Source organism: Gopherus evgoodei, chromosome 9 (genome assembly GCF_007399415.2).
Source record: "Gopherus evgoodei ecotype Sinaloan lineage chromosome 9, rGopEvg1_v1.p, whole genome shotgun sequence".
Taxonomy (NCBI): domain Eukaryota; kingdom Metazoa; phylum Chordata; order Testudines; family Testudinidae; genus Gopherus; species Gopherus evgoodei.
In genome coordinates, this window is record NC_044330.1 from 78,737,201 (window position 1) to 78,757,134 (window position 19,934).

Sequence of the window (19,934 nt, forward strand, 5' to 3'; positions counted from 1 at the left end):
ATGAACCAGTGGGAACAGTGGGAAGGCATAAAGGAGTTGGCCTTTCCACGGCATCAGGAATGCGTCCAAGATCGATCCCGAGGAGAGACCTTGGAAGGAGCAGAACATCTGGCATTTTCTGCTCTCACTGTGAGCGAAAAGGTCTATGTGAGGAAAAATCTCCACTTCTGGAAAGCAGAACATCTCACATGGGGCAGAGTGACCACTCGTAAGACAGAAAAGACCTGCTGAGTCAAAAAGTGCCAAGGCGTTCCGAACGCCTGGGAGAAAGGACATCACCAGCTCCATCGAGTGGGCCATGCAAAAGTCCCAGAAATGGATGGCCTCCTGACAAACGGGGGGAGGACCATGTCCCTCCCTGGTTATTTATGAAACACATGGTCGTTGTGTTGGCTGTAAACACCGAGATACCACGGCCTCGCAGCTGCCGCTGGAACCCCTGGCACGCCAGGCGGACTACTCTCATTTTTGGGGCATTGATGTGGAATGCCAGCTCCCGAGAAGACCAAAGGCCTTAAGCTCGGAGGTGACCATGAGCACTCGAGCAGAGAGATGACGCGTCCGTCGTCAGGGGCAGTGAGGGCTGGGGCGGATGGAACCACATCCCTGCCCACACCAGGGAGGGAGTTAGCCACCACTCTAGGGAGCCTAAGGTGCTCGAGGGAAAGGTGATTACCATGACCATTGGCTCCCTGTCCGGGCGGTACGCCGAAGTGAGCCGGACTTGGAGAGGATGGAGGCGGAGCTTGGCGTGTTTGGTTACAAACTTTCGGGCAGCCATGGACCCAGGAGACTGAGACAAGTGCGAGCCGAGGTCGTTGGGAAAGTCTGCAGACCTCGGATGATTGTTGCCATCGCCTAAAACCGCGGCTGTGATAAGCAGGCTCCGGCTAGGTCGGAGACCAGGATAGCCCCTAGGAAGTCCAACCTCTGCGTGGGAACCAGAGTGGATTGCTCTATAGTAATCATCAGGCCTAGACCTGTGAATAAGACCGTGACGATGCCCATGTGCTGAGTGGTTTGTGTCTTGGTGTCTCCTCGGATAAGCGAATCATCCAGATATGGAAAAACACATATCCGACATCAGCGAAGGTAGGCGGCGACTGTGGCTATATACTTGGTCAATACCTGTGGGGCTGCAGAAAGGCCAAACAGTAGGACCGTAAACCAGAAGTACTGACGGTTGGCTAGAAAGCGGAGGTATCTCCTGTGCGGAGGGAAGATGGTGTTGTGAAAGTACGCGTCCTTCATATCGAGGGCGGCATAGCAGTCCCCAGGAGGCAAGGATGGGATAATGGTTCCCAGGGATACCATGCGGAACTTCAACTATATCCTAAACTGGTTGAGTCCGCACAGAACTAGGAAGGTCTGAGACCTCCGTTCGAGTGGGGAACTAGGGCATAACGGGAGTAAACCCCCTTGCCCCTTTCGTCCGTCGGCTTTGGCACCTCGTGTACGAGGAATTGCTCGTGAGAGGGATCCCTGAAGGGGGACAGCGTTGGAACAAATTAGAGGTGGTACCCATGCTCCACCGTGCGCAGGACCCAGCGATCTGAAATTAACTGGGGCCACGCCAGGAGAAAGCGGGATTGGGACTTGTCTTTGGTCCCAGTGGTAATTGCGAGGGACCTTGACCTTGGCTCTTTAGGGGTCCTGACGTTTGTCTGCGACCACCTTGGCCTCGCCGTTTGCCAAAGTCCTGTCTCTGGCTAGGCACAGAGTATGGCGGCTGGGGACAAAAAGGCCTGCGTTTGGTCGCTGGCATATGCATGCTGAGAGAGTGCATTAGGACCCTATTGTCCATCAGGCTTCGCAGCCTGGGGCTGTCTTTGCCGCAAAGAGGCCTTTACCAACAAAGGGTAAGTCCTGAGTGGCATACTGCAGCTCCGGCCAGAGGTTTGAAACCTGAAGCCATGAGATGCACCTCATGGCGACACCAAAGGCCAGAGTCCTGGCTGCTGAGTCTGCTGCGTCCAACGAGGCCTGGAGGGACGCTCTGGGTACCTTTTCCCCCCGTCCTCCAAGACGGCAGCGAACTCTTGGCGGGAGTTTTGAGGGAGAAACTCCATAAACTAAACTACCTTCACCCAGGTGCTATAATTATAGCAGCTAAGCAAGGCTTGTTGCTTTGCTACCCAGAGCTGCAGGGCCTCTGCAGAGTACACCTGGCGGCCAAGTAGGTTCATTCGCCAAGCCTCCTTCGGTTTCGGGGCCGCCAATACCTCTCCTTAACAGACTGAAAGACTAGTGAGCAGAGAGGAGAGCGGACAGACGAGTAGTCGTACCCCTTAGAGGGCACCATACCGGGTCCTCTACCTCTGGGACCTCCTACACCTCAGGTTGTCGGGGGGCATATCAGAATCGTGGCCCTGAGCATAAGATCTGTGCATGTGGGATGACACGGATGCGTGTCTGGATGGCCATGGAGGTACTAAAAAAAAAAGGCAAGGGCAGAGTCTCTGACTCTATCGGACCTTGCCCAACTCGGCACCGGGGACCGGTACCGGGAGGCGTACCGGTACCTGGAACGAGATCCAGTCCTGCAACCAGAACGGTGCCGGGAGGTCGACCGAGATCTCGAGGCTCGGGGAGAGGCTACGGGAGTCATGGTACCTGTCGCAGTGCCGGGAGTCGGAACGGTGCCGATAGTAGCGGTTCGGCGAACAGGATACCGACCGGTGCGGCGAGTGCGACCAGTACCGATGAGGAAAACAGCACCGGGACTGCAAGTGGTGTCGGGTGTGCCGACGGGACCTGGAGCGTCTGCGGGACCATGATCATGAACGGTGCCGCTCTGCTGTGCTGACAGAGGACAGTCATATGAAGAGACTGTATTACCTGCACCGGCGGTGCCGGGGTCAGGCAGCATCGACTCTGTCATGGCAATGAGATCCCTCGCTGTTGGTAATGTCTCCGGCATGGAGGGAACAGCAGGCTCAACCACAGTGCATAATGGGGAGCTGTCAGGCACCGGATTCGACAGCTCTCGTGGGACCGGGATCGACGGTACCGAGGTCGTCAGAGCTTCGGTAGGTGTCGGTGCCGGGCGATCCGACTTAGACGAGCTCTCTGGCTGCGGTGCAGTTGGCACGGAAGCAGCAGGAGCAGTAAGCTCAACCATGGCGCGTGCCGGGGAGCCGTCAGGCACCGGATTCGACGGCCCTTGTGGGACCGGGATCGATGGTGCCGACGTTGTCGGTGCCTCAGCAGGTGTCGGTGCCAGGCGATCCGACTTAGACGAGCTCTCTGGCTGTGGTGCAGTTGGCACAGAAGCAGCGGGAGCAGTAAGCTCTACCATGGCACGTGCCGGGGAGCTGTCAGGCACTGGATTCAATGGCCCTGGGGGACTGGAATCGACGGTGCCGATGTCATCGGTGCCTCTGCAGGTGTTGGTGCCAGGCAATCCGACTTAGACGAGCTCTCTGGCTGCGATGCAGGTGGCATGGAAGCAGCAGGAGCAGGGGGCTCAACCACGGCGCGTGCCGGGGAGCCGTCAGGCACCAGCAGGAATTGTAGGCTCTCTCGACCTTGGAGGAAGGGCGCGGTGCCGAGTCAACTTCGATGCCGGTGACGGCCGGTGCCGAAAGGCCTTGGCAGTACCGGCGGGGTCCGGTGCCAAGGAGGCGCTTCTGCCAGCCGCTTGATCATCGCTCGGTGCCAAAGGTGGAGGGGTAAGTGAAAGTCCCGCTCCTTTTTGTTCTCGGCTTAAAAGCCTTGCAAATGGGGCACTTAACTGTCAAGTGTGATTCCCTGAGGCACTTCAAACAGGAGTCGTGTGGATCTCCCTTCGGCATCGGCTTCTGGCAGGCCGAGCCCATTTTAAAACCCGGTGAGCCGTGCATGGGCTCCAGCACCGGGTGCAGGAAAGGGGCTATTTCCTGAACCCCGCTAACTATCACTAAACTAACTATGTTAGCAAAGAAAAAACGTATAACTATACAAATATATGTATAAAAGGATTATAACTGCATAACTATATACGAGAACTACGAGTAGCTAGGGAAGTGGAGGTCAGCTAAGCCGCGCTCCACTGTTCCAACGACCGACACGGGCGGTAAGAAGGAACTGAGGAGCGGGTGGGCCGGCAGGGGTATATATCGAGCACCATGACGGCGCCACTCTAGGGGGCGACCTGCCGGCCCACTGAGTTGCTAGAGTAAAAGTTTTACGACAAATGTGCATGCACGGCGCACACACCTAACTGGAATGGATATGAGCAATCACTCGAAGAAGAATAAAGATTATGAATTATTAAAAAACTTGACTTGTTATTAATTTATCTACTTATGCATGTGAGGAAACTTTCTAGCCTTTCCCTAAATTTATGACCCACCCAGACTACAGCTACTCTACAAAGCACCTAGTCTTAGCATAATAAAAAGAACTGTAAGAAATTTTCATAACAAACCCCCAAAACTTCCCTGCTTAAGAATTTTGTTACCATTTTGAAACACGGCCCAAGTTTCCCAAACAGTTCACTAACATTAGTAATCTGGCCAACCTGAGATCAGACGTAGACTGAATATTAAGTGCACGCGGTTTTTCTGCCTGTTCTCACCTCAAAACTGAGCAAAATTGGCTATTTTGGGTGAGCTTCATTTTGAGATCTCAAAGGACGCATAAACTCAGAAGCATCAAAACCAAAAACAGCTTTGCACAAACCCCTGTGAAATGAAGCTATCAAGTCTCCCACTTCTCTGATAATAATTAGTAGATGAGACCATGTTTAATTAAGTTATCAAAAATATATTTTTGGGGAGGCTGAAGCTCAGACTCTTATTTATAGGTGCTATATGCCTCTGCTAAAAATGTCCCTGCAAAACAGAAGCGGACACTGAAAATGTAGCCTTTAAAGACAGAAAAAACAAAACAGAAAGGGAGGCTCTGGGTTACTGGGTATGTTTTTTCAAGATATCACTGCTCTTGTAAGGAGTTGCACATTAAGGATTAATGACTAGTTTAAAAAAAACTGGTCTCATCCTGCATTCTTCATACACTCAGCACTCCCGTTCATTTCAGAATATTTACCCTTCACAGAAAGCTGTAGGAATCAGTAATTTGATCTGTGATTTTGGCATCAAATACTGAGGTATTTAAGAATTCTGTATATACAGAATTTATTTTAAAATCAAATTAAATAGATGTTTTAATGATCACATGTGCATCCAACACCAATTATTTCACAATAAAGTAAAATAGTGACAGTGTAACTTATTTGTCAGTTCTATAGTACAGTAGCTCGCTTTCCTACGTTATTTACATGTGTTTTTCTGTCTCAGGGCAACAATCATTAGCTATAATAGTAAAAATGAGGAGTTGCTAAAGAATTACATGAATTTTTAATATTTGAAAAAATAGTTCTTTGCACAATTATTTAAGGTTTAGCTTGTAAGCATGTCATTGGTATAAAATATTTCTCATCATTCTGGGGACACACCAGATGGAATGCAGGGCACTGTGGGATATGCCATTTATCACAATGACAGTGTGTAGGTAGCAGTGATCCTCTCACCACAGGGGGAAGCTAAAACAGCAAATGTGGAGCAGCATTAAAAGCTAGACTAGTGGAGTTTGGCAACACTTGCATTTCTCATTAACGGAATCATATTAATTTATTAGCCATATATATCAAAGTACTTCACTACAGAACTGTCACCAGGAACAGTTTATAACTGTTAGCATTCCCCACAGGCAGAGAAGTGTGGCAGTCATCTTGAAGCAGTGTGCATGTCTTTGATTTTTTTTAAAGATAGTAACAACTCAGTCAAACCAGGTAATGCCAATAATGACAAAGTTGTCCATATGCTTCCTATTAGAAAGGGAGCTTAAAAAAGAACATCCATGATTACTGAAAAGAGATATTGGGAAACAACAAAAATGATCTGCAGAAGTGAGATGTAAACATACCAAAATGTTCAGTCTACTATGCTGGTGGGGACAGTTCACTAATCCATATAACCATTTGCTTCCTTTGCTCCAAGGCCAGTTTAAATGGGACATAGAGGATTCACGCTTCTTTCATTTTTTTGACAGCAGCCATCAGACATGGTAGCCCTATATCCAGCTACTTTAGGTGGTGAAATGAGTCAACAGGTACTCTGTAAATTGATCAGAAGGGTGTGCTTACAAACTACTTACTCTCAGAATCCAATCAGCTCAACTTCACAATAAGAACAGAGGAGCTTCTAAAGCTCTGGTGGCTTGTATATTTTTCTAGTTTGAATAAACACCAAAATTTTCTAAATTTATCTGAATTTCAAACATTTGAGCCAATACCACACATTGCTGTTGACCTCCACGAAGCAGGGCCCTTTCTTTTGGCAACAGGCCCTAGTCTGTCTTGGCTGCATCTCTCAATAAGCATGCTCTCATTCCTCCTCATCCCTCAGCTCTGCAGGCCTTCACAGCAAGTCTTGCAGCTTCTCTGCTAGGCCTAAGACTGCCACTCAACTGTAGCTTGGAAGCAGCTTTGGGACCAGGTCTGGGTGGAAATGGGAAGAGAAACTGTGATTAATAAAAGGCATGTGGGCACTGATTGTGCTGGCGACCCTCACATTTAGTTCTCTAAATTAAATTGCTGGAAAGACCAGAGAAATTATTCTTGACATTTTTTCCCATGCCTACAGAAACAATAAGAAGCTACAGTTTAATATAGTAATTGGAAGCAAGACAACACTTAAACTTACAGTATTCCGATAGCAACTACTTTATTGACTAAATTCTCCAAGGTGCTAGTTGGTATCATTATCTACTAATATATTTATAAAATGAAACTATTCTATTTACAGTTAAACTTTCAATAAATCAACAAGAAGTTAAACAAGGTGTTGAGTTGCACTTGCAGCCAAAAAGTCAAAGCCGGGAAGTGCAGTATGCCTAATTCAACTGCCTGTTTATTGCATGAAAACGACAATGCGAACCTGAGCTGCTACAAGCCAAATGGGTGATGAAAGTAGCAGCATGTATTACAAGAGGCGAAATGAGATGGCTGACTCAAGTCTTGAGAAAGTTGCTGACTGTGACTCTCCAGACTGATCAGTTTACTCCGCAACTCATAGAAGCAGCTCCTTGGGACCTATTCATGCACCCAGCAGAATGGCTGAAGGTGAACTGCTGTGAACTGATAGATTACTACAAGAGGGAGGGAACTAAAGTGAACAAAAGGAAGGTATGAATCATGTCACTGTTGATGAGGAATTCAGTTTTTGCCATGCTGAGTCTGAGTGAGCCGTTACCAACTAGGATGATATGTTGGAGAGAGACAAACTGACTGTGGAAAATTTCAAAGCTACGCAAACATAATGAGTTTGAAATTTCCCATTTGAAGCATGAAGGCAGATCTACATAACCATCTTTATGTGCTTGCTCCACCAAGATGTGACAAGATCAGAGGCTGGGTTCTTTAAGGAGAGAGAGTTCAGTGGAGATGTAGGCCTGAGGAGGCCCAGAAAAGGAGACCTAGAGAGGAAAACTGCATTGCATGTACAGAGACAGAGAAGAACTGAAGAGGCACCAAGATGTAAGGAAAAAGTCCTCCTCACACCATTTCCCAGTCAATTGCTGCACTCTCTCCTCTGTTACTCTCACAGCCTGGGCTGTTCTCCACTCCTCCTGATGCCTGTAAGTGCGGCTAGCTGGCCCAGCAAACAGGAGAAAATGCTTCTACTTCCCATGTGGCAGAAAGCTGACATTGTTTTTTTTTGGGGGGGACTCTTGTAGGACACTGGCCAGGACTATCACTACTTACAGAAAGGATAGCCCAAACTAAACAACAAATAATGGTAAGTATGAGAACATAAGTACCCAAACTGACCAGTGACCAGGAGACAATGGTTAATATCTCTGTGATCACTCCCTGGTTCTACTCTACTACACATCACCCTAGTCTTATAACCATCTCACCTCCTTTGAGAAGCAGTAAAATGAATTGTTTACATTTTTAGTTTAGCTAAAAAAAAAAAAGGGGCGAGGGGGCAATTGTCAGACTCCTGAAGCCATTCCAGGTCCATACCTCAGATCCCCAGCAAGTGTGGAAATGGTTCTTATGGCACCTTTCTTTTCTTCCTCAAAGACTTCCATGTCTCTCCCATCTTTGACAGAAAGCTTCTTTTTTGGGGGGGAGAGAGGGGAGCAAATATGATGCAGCGGCTTCAAGTAATTAAAGCTTCAGTAATATCTAGCTGCACTGTTTCAGCTTCCCCAAGCTAAGGAGTAACTCTCATGGATCCAACTTTGCCTTGGAGCCCTCCTGTACCATTGTCTGGTTTCATAGCACTTTCCTGTAGGGCAAAGAATGTGGGGTGTGCTGTGATAATACAGGTTCTCGTTTGAGTCTCCAAAGGACTTTTATCAGCCCTCACAATCCCTCTTCATTCTGAGCAATATGTCAGCAGAAATAGTTTTAAAAATTTACTTTAGTATTTGGTTAAACATCTTCAGCTTTTTCCAAAGGACAGTCTAGTAATTTGAGGCTTAACCTTTTTTATTTGATTTTTCTGATTTTTAATTTTAAAGCAAGTTCTGCTACTTTCTGTGGGCAGAGTACCATATAGGACAGGGATGGGTAAACTACGGGTTCTTGGAGCTTTTAATCCGGCCCTTGAGCACCCGCTGTCGAGCAGGGTTGGGGGCATGCCCTGCTCTGCACATGCCGTGGCTCCGAATGGCTCCCGGAATTAGGGGCATGTCCCCACTTTGTCTCCTACGCATAGGGTGCGCCAGTGGGTTCTGCGTGCTTCTCCTGCCCCAAGCGCTGGCTTCACAGCCCCCATTGGCCAGGAACCGTGGACAATGGGAGCTGCAGGGGCAGCGCCTGCAAATGGGGCAGTGCGCAAAGAACCCTCTGGCTGCCCCTATGCATAGGAGCCAGAGGGGGGACATGCCGCTGTTTCTGGGAGCTGCTTGAAGTAAGCACTGCCCTAAAGCTGAACCACTGACCCTCTCCCACAGCCCAACCCTCTTCCCCAGCTCTGATCTCCCTTCCACCCTCCGAGCCCCTTGATCCCAGCCCAGAGCACCCTTCTACACCCCAAATCCCTCATCCTCAGCCCCACTCCTAGCTGAAGCCTTCACCCCCTGCTCCCCAACCCCATGTCCCAACCCAGAGCCCCCTCCCACACTCTGAACCCCTCATTCTGGCCCCAGCCTGGAACTTGCGTTCCCAGCCCAAAGCCTGTACCCTCTCCCACACCCCGCTGCTCCAAACCCCTCTGCTCCAGCCCACAGACCCCTCCTACACCCCACACCCCTCATCCCTGGCCACACCCCAGGGCCCTCACCTCCAGCCGGAGCCCTCACCTGCTCCTGCATCCCAATCCCCGGCCCCAGCCTGGAGCCCCCTCCTGCACCCTGAACTCGTAATTTCCTGGCCCCACCTCAGAGCCCACACCCCCATCCAGAGCCCTCACCCCGTGCCCCATCCCAAACCCCAATTTCATGATCATTCATGGCCCACCATACAATTTCCATACCCAGATGCGGCCCTCAGGACAAAAATTTTGACCACCCCAACACAGGACCACACTGAGCCACTTGAATACTATTTACTATGCACACAATGCACCCATGGGGTCCTAAAACATTACTACTTTAATCCAATATGCCTTTTGCATAACTTTAAGCCCTATTTGCAAACACGCTGTCAAGCAGTGGGCTATGCTGTGTACTTTTAACTTTTAACAACAATTTATCAACGCTGGTTGCCTCTTGTTATCACCATTGGAGAACAAATAAAACACAGACTATATGAAAACCCTTGGTTTGGGAACACTAGACACGGTTTTAAAAATTCTAAAAAATGTGTTTATGAAAATCAGTCTTCAGAACTTCACTACAGTACAAATGAATTATTAATTACACATTATTATTATTAGATAACAGATGGGGAGCAACTGAACTGGAGTGGGGGTTGAATCCAGCAAAATGCTTTCAAACTTTGAGCATGGTTGAAGCAATTATTAATATTAATATTGCTTAAGAAGTTTCATTCCTGCTTCCATGGTGGTGATTTATTGACCCAGTGGGTCAAGAGAACTGAAATTCTTCATTAATTTCTCACTTACTGCACAATGGGACATAGGGAGATTTAATGCCCTGATCCTGGAACTTCTTGTATGTGGGTGGACCGCAGTGTCCATGCTCCACTGAGCTCAATGGGACTGTGCAGCAGTCCACCCATGTGCGAGAAGTTGCAGGATCAAAGCCTAAGTTATCATGCTCCAGGCACTCCCTTATGATTGCAAGTCCTGTTGAATATTTAAGTAATTGGTTATATTTTACTGTATGTTAATTAAGTTATGGATTGTTCATTGTTGACCTTATTATCAAATAAATACATGCACATTACAACATCAGTTGGTGGCAGTGGTAACAAGAAGCTTCACTGAAGTTTAAATTCTCTTTGCTTTTAATTTACATTGCCTTAAGTTACTGAACAGCAGCAAAACACTGTTAATGATGTACTATTTTAGGTGTATTTATAGTCAACAGTTACATTGTGCCACTAAATTAAGAGTATGAATACAGAATATTATGACCATCTGCATTTGGTTTTAGTCATCCTTTTGATAACCACGTCTTCCATAGTTAGTGTGACCAGTTTTATGTATTCCTAACCTACACTAACCATTTTATAGCATAAATATTAGCCTCCTTGTTTATATGCCATGAGAACTAAAAGACACATGCACCAGAAAGGAAGAAACCCACAATTTAAGACCCTTTAAGACAGTGGCTAATTTTCTCTCAGGTTTTTTTTTTGTAATAAAATAATGTATTTAATGGAATTTCCTGTAAGGAAATTACAATTAATAAAGAACTAAACTACAAATCCATTAGATTTTAGCCACTGCAGCAACAAAACACAGTTTTCATGAATACTCAAAAAATCCAATAATGTAACCTCTGGTAAAGCTTGAAAAGCCCTGAAGGACATGGCATTTGGATCAATATTAGTTTATTTCAACTGCTGTGCAGTATGAAGAGACCAGGCTGAACATCTGATGGATTTTATTACCTGTTGGGGAGATAAGTCCTGGTGATAACAGGCCAGGGACTCCATGGGGCAGAAGACGTGCATTTTCTTGTATTGCAACTCCCAGAGAGCGCTTGGGGGGTCTTCCTGGTCGTGAGCTGTTGAAATACAAATAGGATAAATTTAAATTTATTTTTTTGAAATGTTTGCTTAATGCATGTTATATTGATTTGTATTATAGAAATACGAATCCTCTCTCTCTCTCTCTCTCTCTTTTTTTTTTCTGTGTGTGTGTATGTGTATATGACATTTTTACCTAGGAGAAAAGGACCACTTGTGGCAGGTTAAACATAACAAATGTTGTACTGTACTCAAATGATCCATCAGTGAAATACTCTGCTGGTACACTTGCAGAAGCATGCACTCAATGTCATATGGAGTAACTGTATATTAAAAGGTAAGGAGTTATGAGAATTTTAGAACTAAATCACTAGGCTGGGAACAAGGAAATTCTGACTTCCAATCCTGACTCTGCTACTGATTTTATGTGAGGCCTTCAGTTGGCCATTTAATCATTGTTTCTCAGTACTCTCACTACTCTGTAAAATGGAGATAATGTGCCTCACAATGGTGCTGCTAAAATTAGTTGATTTAAGAAGATAACTACACCAGTAGTAGGGATTATTTTGCAGATTGCTTTCACCAAATTGGGGCCTGAGCATGTAAACTGTGATGGGACAACCTGAATCCTCTCTGGGGCCACTGGTACACTGTCACAGAATGTACACCCCTGCACCCCCAATTCCTGAGATTCACAGTGACTCTCAGCCAGCCAGTAAATGGAAGATTTATTAGACAACAGGAACACAGTCCCAAACAGAGCTTGTAGGTACAACTAGGACCCCTCAATCAAGTCCCCAGGGGAGTAGGGAGCTCATCCCTCAGCTTTGTGGTTCCCTATGTTTTCCCAGCCAGCTCCAAAGTAAAACTCCTCCAGCAGTCTCCTCCAGCCACCACTCTGGCTCTTCCCCCAGCCTTTGTCCAGTTTCCCTGGCCCCAACCCCTCTCCCGGGCTCAGGTTACATGCTCAGGTATTCTCACCCTGGTATCCCATCACCAATGCAGACAGTCTCAATACAACTCTCGCACAACATTCCCAGGTCAATACTCCCCACTCGTTGCTCCATCACATACACAAACACCCAACCAAAAATCTTCAAACTAAAAAAAATAAAATAAAAAAACTACAACACTGCAAGGATCTAGACAACCATTTAGACTACCAATTAAATTACTATAGCCACGTAAGAGTGGACATTACTATGAAGTGTGGTTTAAAAGGTATGGGGGAGGTGGGCGGGGGGGAGACAGGAAACTAGAAGGAATGAATACATGTTGCATTCAAGTCTTTTGGTTTCTTGCTTTTGGGTCCTGGTTTCCCTTCCTCACAGACTGATTGGTGTTTTTGACTGCTATGTAAGGGCTAAGCTAACGATGTTGGTCTAACCTATCAAATTCTCACATTTTTCACCCTAGCTGCAACAGCTTATGAATTCTGGTTACAAGTTTTAATACATAATGTAAAGTAGTAAAAGATCTGTGTATTTATCTATTTCATTCCTCCACTCCCCTAACACAGTTTTTGTGTCTGGACTATTATTCTGCAGCTGTCACCACAATAGAGATCTACAGAGCAAAAGCCATTGGAATCATTCTTTTCCAAGCCAAATGATAAAAACATAAGGTTCTAATGTTAGCAAAGATATTGCCGCTTTTCTTTGGCAAAAATACATTTTACTCAGCTGAATAATAGAGCTTTTGACAAAATACTGTGAAACACTGTATAAAATAATCAAGGTGCAACAATAAACGAGGTTAAAATAGAAAGCATATCCAAAAGAGACTTTTGCTTCACAAAGAAATTTCAGTTAAAGTCCACTTTATCAACTTTGCAGTGGCAAAGCTCTCCATCAAGGTAAGACAAACTCTGTGTTTAAATGAAGACAACTTCCAGCACCACTACACAGAGGTACCATTACCCTATTCATTTTTCAAACAATGTGCTAGTGTTATTTTGTTTTATTGTACATCAAACTAGCACAAAATCATTTTTTCTGGTTTGCTATTTCAGTCTATAAACCTTCCCACTCTTCTTTTTAGCTTTGTTTTAGGCAGTTTTGAATTTCACATTATTCAGTGTCTTTTCCCCTTTGTGTTTGCCCTTTTTGAAGGAGTCCTATCATCATACTGGAATGGTTCTGAAATGAAATTTACTGTAATGTTCGGATATTTGTGTGTGTGTGTCTGTCTGTCTGTCTATATATGAATGAGTATGGCACAAGAAATTTGGACCATTTTTCTATTATCTCTTTGCTCCAAAAATAATAGTATAAGCAAATTTACTGAGTAATCTATATAATGTTACACTATATTCTGTCCTGCATTTCACTACTACATCATGTGATTGGGAAACCTCCTCACTATGCTAAATTCAGTTAAACTTTTTTTCTGTTTCACTAGGAGTACTTCTTCCCCTTTTTAACAGATCTTAAATATAATCTTCTCTCAACAAATGCAATACATGTAAAGTGCCAAAAGCATGCAATTAAGGTGTACGAAACCTTATATTTCCATGTCTAATTTACCTATTGACTAGTCTGTTTAGAGAAATTCAGTATATTTCACATAAATGTAGGATCTCAGGTAAAATTAGGCATAGATTTTAGGCTTTGTAAAACAAAAACAAATTATTGTTTGATTTATAAAAATATACATCAAAAGGTGCCTATCTAGCATTGTAAGTGTGTTTGATATATATTACAAAAACAAATCAACTTAATTTAGCAGCTCTGCTCACTGACTGCCCACAACAAAGCTCAACCCTCAACAGAACATTTATAAAACTTCCCACCTCAGCTTCGTTAGCAAGTGTTTTACAAAAATAGGATTTTAAGAAAAAATCTTTTAAAATCTAAATATAAAGAGTTTTGGAGGGGAGGAGGAGTATGGTTGGATTGTTGTACTGATTCTGCATTTTTGGCAATGTGTGAGACTGTCCAGTTTGGCCAATGTACATGAAGAGAGGCATTGCTGCCCTGATGGTGTGGCTGATGTGGTAGGTCCTATGATGGTGTTGCTAGAATAGATATGGGGGCACAGTTGGCAGTGGGGTTTGTTGCAGGTATTGGTTCCTGGGTTAGTGTTTCTGTTGTGTGGTATAGTTGCTGATAAGTATTTGCCCCCAAAAGCTTATGCTCAAATAAATTTGTTAGTCTCTAAGGTGCCAGAAGGACTCCTCATTGTTTTGGTTTCCTATACAAATACTAAAAGCAAAAATGAAACTCATGAGTCCTGTCATTAACTAATCTGCACCAAATGTCAACACTAAATAAATATAAATACTGAGAAATGAATTAGTACCTGAATTCTGGCATACACTAATAGTTCTACTGACTTTTAAAGGACTACTCACATAAGAATTGTGAGCATGATTTGACCCTTAGTTTTTTAGAATGCTTTTTTGGTTTCGATGACTTCCTCTGTTTCTAATGACAGCTAAGGAAATTTGTTTTGTTTTGTTAATGACACAACATATGGTTTTTAACCTGTTCATCTCCTTTTAGCAAATATTAAAACAGTAATAAAGCACTTCAGGCCTGGTTATGATCTTACTTTCACAGTTCTAACCTTATTGATTTTAGTGACATTATTCCAAATTTACCATAGTTTAAATAAGATCAAAATCAAGCCCATTGTCTCTAATTTAATATTAAAGTTTAATTTAAACACTATTGTCTAGCTGCTATTCATAACTGCTTACTCCTCATTCATTCCACATCTGCCAAAAATTCTATATGGAATTTTAATGTTACATTAAATAAGTCTGCATGAAATTAACCACACTATACCTGAAGCGGGGAATGGGGGTGACGGGGATTGGCATTGTCTGGGCTTGCGGTAGGAAGGGTGTGAGGGAAAGGAGGTCAGAAGCAGCTGCAAAAAGGGTAGGTGAGAGGGCAGCATGGCAATGCTGACTCATCCCCTGGGAACATAAGTGCGGAAGGCTTTAAAAGGGGCAGGTGCAGATGTTAGAAGCCCTTTCTCTACATTGCAAGCTACGCAGCATCCACCCTTACTCCCCTCCAGGTGGTGAGTATCAGACTGGTTCGGACCAGTGTGGGCATTGCACTAGTCAATCCTTTCTAAGGGGCCTGAAATTTTTCTAACACCACACTGGCATAGGTGGAATGGAGGACATTGCATTCCCCACAGCAGATTTCAGGGAGGGCTTATTATGGTGAGTAGGGAAGGTTAATAGGCTATGATGTTGCAACTCATTTTGTAAGCGCGGGACAGACGTCCAGTGCAGGCACTCTATAGGGAAGGCATCCAGCGGCCTTAAAAATGAGGGCCTGGTTAAAGGAGGGGTCGGGGCTCCTATGATTGGTAAGGCAGGGAACCAATCCTCCACCCCTTTTATAGCCCACCTTAACCCGCCTATGGGAGGGGTTGAGGAGGGGAAGTAAGGTCCCAGCCTTGGGTTGGCTGAGTGACCTGGACACAAAATGAAAGGGGGCTGGTGGAAGCCCCAGGTAGTTATTTGAATGGGATAGATCAGTGGTTTGAGCATTGGCCTGCTAAATCCAAAGCTGTGAGTTCAATCCTTGAGTAGGGCAGTTAGGGATCTGGGGAAAAATCAGTACCTTGTCCTGCTAGTGAAGGCAGAGAGCTGGACTTGATGATCTTTTGGGGTCCCTTCCAGCTCAATGAGATAATATAAAATATATGGAGATATACCTATTATAACATGGATTTGCCTGCACTGTACACTTTTATCTGCCAGGTGATCCAAGACATCCAATAATAAAGTTGTGGCCTGATTAAATTCATATGAAGTGTCTCCTATCATTCTTTCAATACAGACAGACAATCTTCTCAGCTGGTATCAGACTCATAGCACTAAAGCAAAGATCCATTAAGGCAACAATGTTCTACAACGAAAAACTCACTGGGCTAGCTAATTTACTTCTTTACTCTATATTAAAGAAATCAAATGGAACATGTAAAAATATCTCCTGTGCTGGAAACTCTAGACTCAATTTTGTCTTTAAATCTGTGATACCACAGTGCCTTTTGTTCAATATTTTAGATGACAAAGGCTTAGTTCAGGACTGCACAGCAAAATACACTGAATGTCAATATTAGAACCGACAGGAAAATGTTTGACTTTTCAGCCAAAAATTGAAATTTCAAAATCCATGACTGTGCCTCATAGGAGATGCAATTCTGGTGCCTCATGCTCCCATTCTCCTCTCAGTGCTAGGATCCCTGATCAGACTACATTTCTCAAGAGGCATCAAATTCTCCCCACTTGGGAGGGGACTACAACTCCCAGGAGGCAGCATATCTGAATCAACATATTTTGGACAGAAATTGAAAACTTCAGTTTTTAAGCATTTGCTATTTTGATTTTAAAATCAAAATGTTCCATGCAGAGCAGATATTTTTAGTGAAAATTTTTTTTAATTGAAAACTTAATTTTCTATAAAACCACAGTTTAGATGGAATATTTTCAACCAGCCCTATTTGATATACTTAATTTACTATTTCTCTATGTACTGCTGGCTAATTTCTTGTGATACTCCAAGCCCCATTGGAGGCATTTCATTGTTACAAACTCTCACAATTTATCACAAACCTGACACTGTCTGGTGTTTTTTCTTGAAGCTCCAACTCTAGGAGTCAAGTGATTATGGGGGAATCTCAGCTTTGCTGTTTAAAAAGTAAGTTTCTAGCCCTCATGTCTGAGGAGAAAAGTTTGAAAAACATGCCCCAAGTATACACTGAAGGCTCAGAAAGGACAAGGCAAATAAAAAGAATCATAACTTTTTTTTAAAATCCCATGACTTTGGGGGAGACCTTACTCATGATTTTTTTACAATTTGGGATTAGAAAAACTGACATTTTTATAATGCTTTTCTTAATTCTCTCACCCCAGGCTCATTTATACCCAAATTTTTGGTTCAAAATGGGTCACTTTCACCTCCTCCTTTTTTTCTATCTCACTTAAGTAAAGGCATACAGATTGGAGGTGCAAAAGAAAAATTCTGTACATACCTATTAGTCTGTGATGATAAAGGGAGCTGAAAACATGATGAGGAAGCTTGGGCTCACATCACAGTTTCCTACACACTTCATAAGCCACACAATCAGCTGAAAAATATTTTTCTTCTAAATATATTACCTACTGAGTTTTTTCCCCTAAGGCTGTATTTGCTGCCAGTCAATCTCTGAAAACAAAAGGTGATTCATTTGATTCTAAATTAGATGTTATTTCACTTAGGATGACTAATTGAGAAAGTTGTGTTGATTCTGTAGATAAATCTCAGAAGGATTTTTGATGTAAAGTAAAAAAAAAAAATCACACTCACAAGTCGTGAACATTAAATCAATAACAAAAGTACTCAATAAAGAACTTTTTTTTTTTTTGAAAACCTGAGCATCTGAATGATTTTTCAGGATCAGATTCAATAACCATATCATATTTCTTATTCATTAAAATAAAAAATGAACTAACCAATAAAGTTCCAGGAGAACTGCAATACCTTATGGATTTCAACTGTATTCATATTTCTAATTTTTTTTTACAATCTCTGTAAGTTAACTTCAAATACTCCTGTTGCCAGTTCCATACTTTCCATCAGGAGGGTCATTGTTTCTTTAGGAATTATCACTGATTTTGAGAGTATCATGGATTAAGTTTAAAAATTAAGGGTAATATTTTTTAAAGAAATTATTTAAGCTAACAAAAGGATTCAGTCAAAAAGGAATAGATTTCTTTTTGACATCTCAGCTTCAAAGCTGCAGTTTCCAAACATCTGTTATATTTCTGCTAAACTCAGATTAGTTAAGAGGTTCTTGTTTTATTACCATAATTAGGCTAAGGATTTCTTGTCTTCCAACTGCCTGAAAAGAAGGCATCTGTAGAAGAAGAAAATAAGAAGCAGTAGACTATTCAATCTTACACAAACACAACTCACTGCAATATTTTTTATTTTTTTATATGTTTGGGAATGAACTTTGGCAGAGTATATTAGAATTTTATTTTTTGTGGTGGTTACAAAGTTATGTGACAAGGTATTGGGAATCAGTAATTAGTGTATCTTTTTTTCCTTTTCTATGCCTGGTGAGAGCTAATTGTTATTACCATTTTCTTTTTTAAACACATATGCAATCCCTTGGTGCCCTGGGGAATATTTTTACAAGGCCACTTCTGTAGTTTTGATAAAAGTATTGATCAGCTACATCTTCTTTAATGTTCTTTTATGCTTGTTATAGAAAACTGCATAGTTTGTGATGTTTGCAACTTTATCAACATTTTGTAAACTATAATTCATCAGTAGAAATTTACAGCAAATCACACGAGTATGACAACGATGTTTGCTTGTGCTTTTTAATGTCAGAGATTCACTAGAATCAGAAAAAAAAATGCCATATTAATCAAGACAAATAAACGTGCTGATTTAACTAGGAAACTGTTATTTGGATGACAATTTAATCAGCTCAGGTTGAAAGGTCCATCACTGCAGCATCCTGTTACTGCTAAAATATTGATTGCATTACTGATTTCAGTAATACTTTATTTTACAGGGCACAAATAACCATGTAATTACTCTTTAATTGAATGGTAATTGCTTGCTGGCAATTATTTGTTAAATTTTTCAGTTTAATTACAAGTTTATTTATGCTCTGTAAAATAAAAATATTCTATATTTTAGTCATTCTGAAGATTAGCTATATAGGCTGTCAAAACCACAAAGCTAGTTATGATAGTACAAGTCTGACAAAGCCATAATAATACCATAACTATTATTAAAAGGATCAAATGAATCTTTGAATGCTTCAGCTTTACAGAATTAACATCAGATGTAACATTTGTAAGATTAATGGAGGAATACTGTACCACAGAAGCATGATTTCCTCTGGGGTCTAGTCCACCATTTAGCATAATTTATCCTGATGTTTTGCCTTTCATTCTCTGAGCTTTTTAAGAGAAACTGAAATAGTATCCTATTCCCCTGAGAACAAAGAATAAACCAACTAGAAATATAATTCAACAGTACTTCATATTTCTGCAACTGAAGTGGATTACCACCATTGTATTATTTTAGCAGCCTATAAACTTTGTAGACTTGGCAGTTAGGTAGATAACAAGAAAAGGCATTATATCTTGTAGTGTCAAGGATAAATAAACCCATCCCAAGATATACTTATTTCCAGTTTTGATAGATGAGGTACCCAGTACTTTGATCATTAAAATTTTGAATTTTAGTGTTATACTTTTCATTTGTATCATTAACTATTTATGAATTATCAGCAATTTAGTGCAAACTCTGCTGATTTTGTTTTCTCAAATGATACCCAGTTAATAAATTAATTATTGATTCCATGAGACTATAAGCCATTTGATATAAAAATATCCTACAGTTTTGATTTAGTAAACTCTCACATGTATCACAGATTTCTTCAATAATAACATATTTTATTAGGCTTCAAGGAAAATTCTGAAGCAAGTATATGACAGGCTGTGTAAATTGCTCTGAATATAGTAGCAGTAACACTGGTGCCAGTACTTACTAGTGAAAAACTATCACAATTGGTTTGCTGAAGTTGGAACAGTAACCACAGACTCATCTTTCATTTCCCTTATACATCAGTGGCATTATTAATCTATTCCTTCAGTTCCAGAAGATGTCATCATTCTTGTGTTAATGTATTTGTATAAGCTAAGAAAACTGTGAAAGGTAAGAATTTTTAAATATTATTTTGGGTTTTTACCAGTAAAAGCAACATTCTTGCTATCTTGAATAAGAATTATTTGTTTTAGGACTATAAAGTTTTTAATTGCATCATGGATAATAATCATCTCTCTGCTGTAGCATTTATTACAACATTTCAAAGA

General features: G+C 42.5%; 1 protein-coding gene across 3 annotated transcripts in view; it reads right to left on the reverse strand.

The window, feature by feature from the left end:
- DACH2 (dachshund family transcription factor 2) overlaps positions 1 to 19,934 on the reverse strand; it is a 536,716-nt gene that overhangs the window by 227,971 nt on the left and 288,811 nt on the right. For all 3 annotated transcript variants that reach the window (XM_030575788.1, XM_030575787.1, XM_030575786.1), the window contains exon 2: positions 11,015 to 11,130. In XM_030575788.1, coding sequence (XP_030431648.1) covers positions 11,015 to 11,130 — 116 coding nt within the window. The remainder of the gene's footprint in view (positions 1 to 11,014; positions 11,131 to 19,934) is intronic.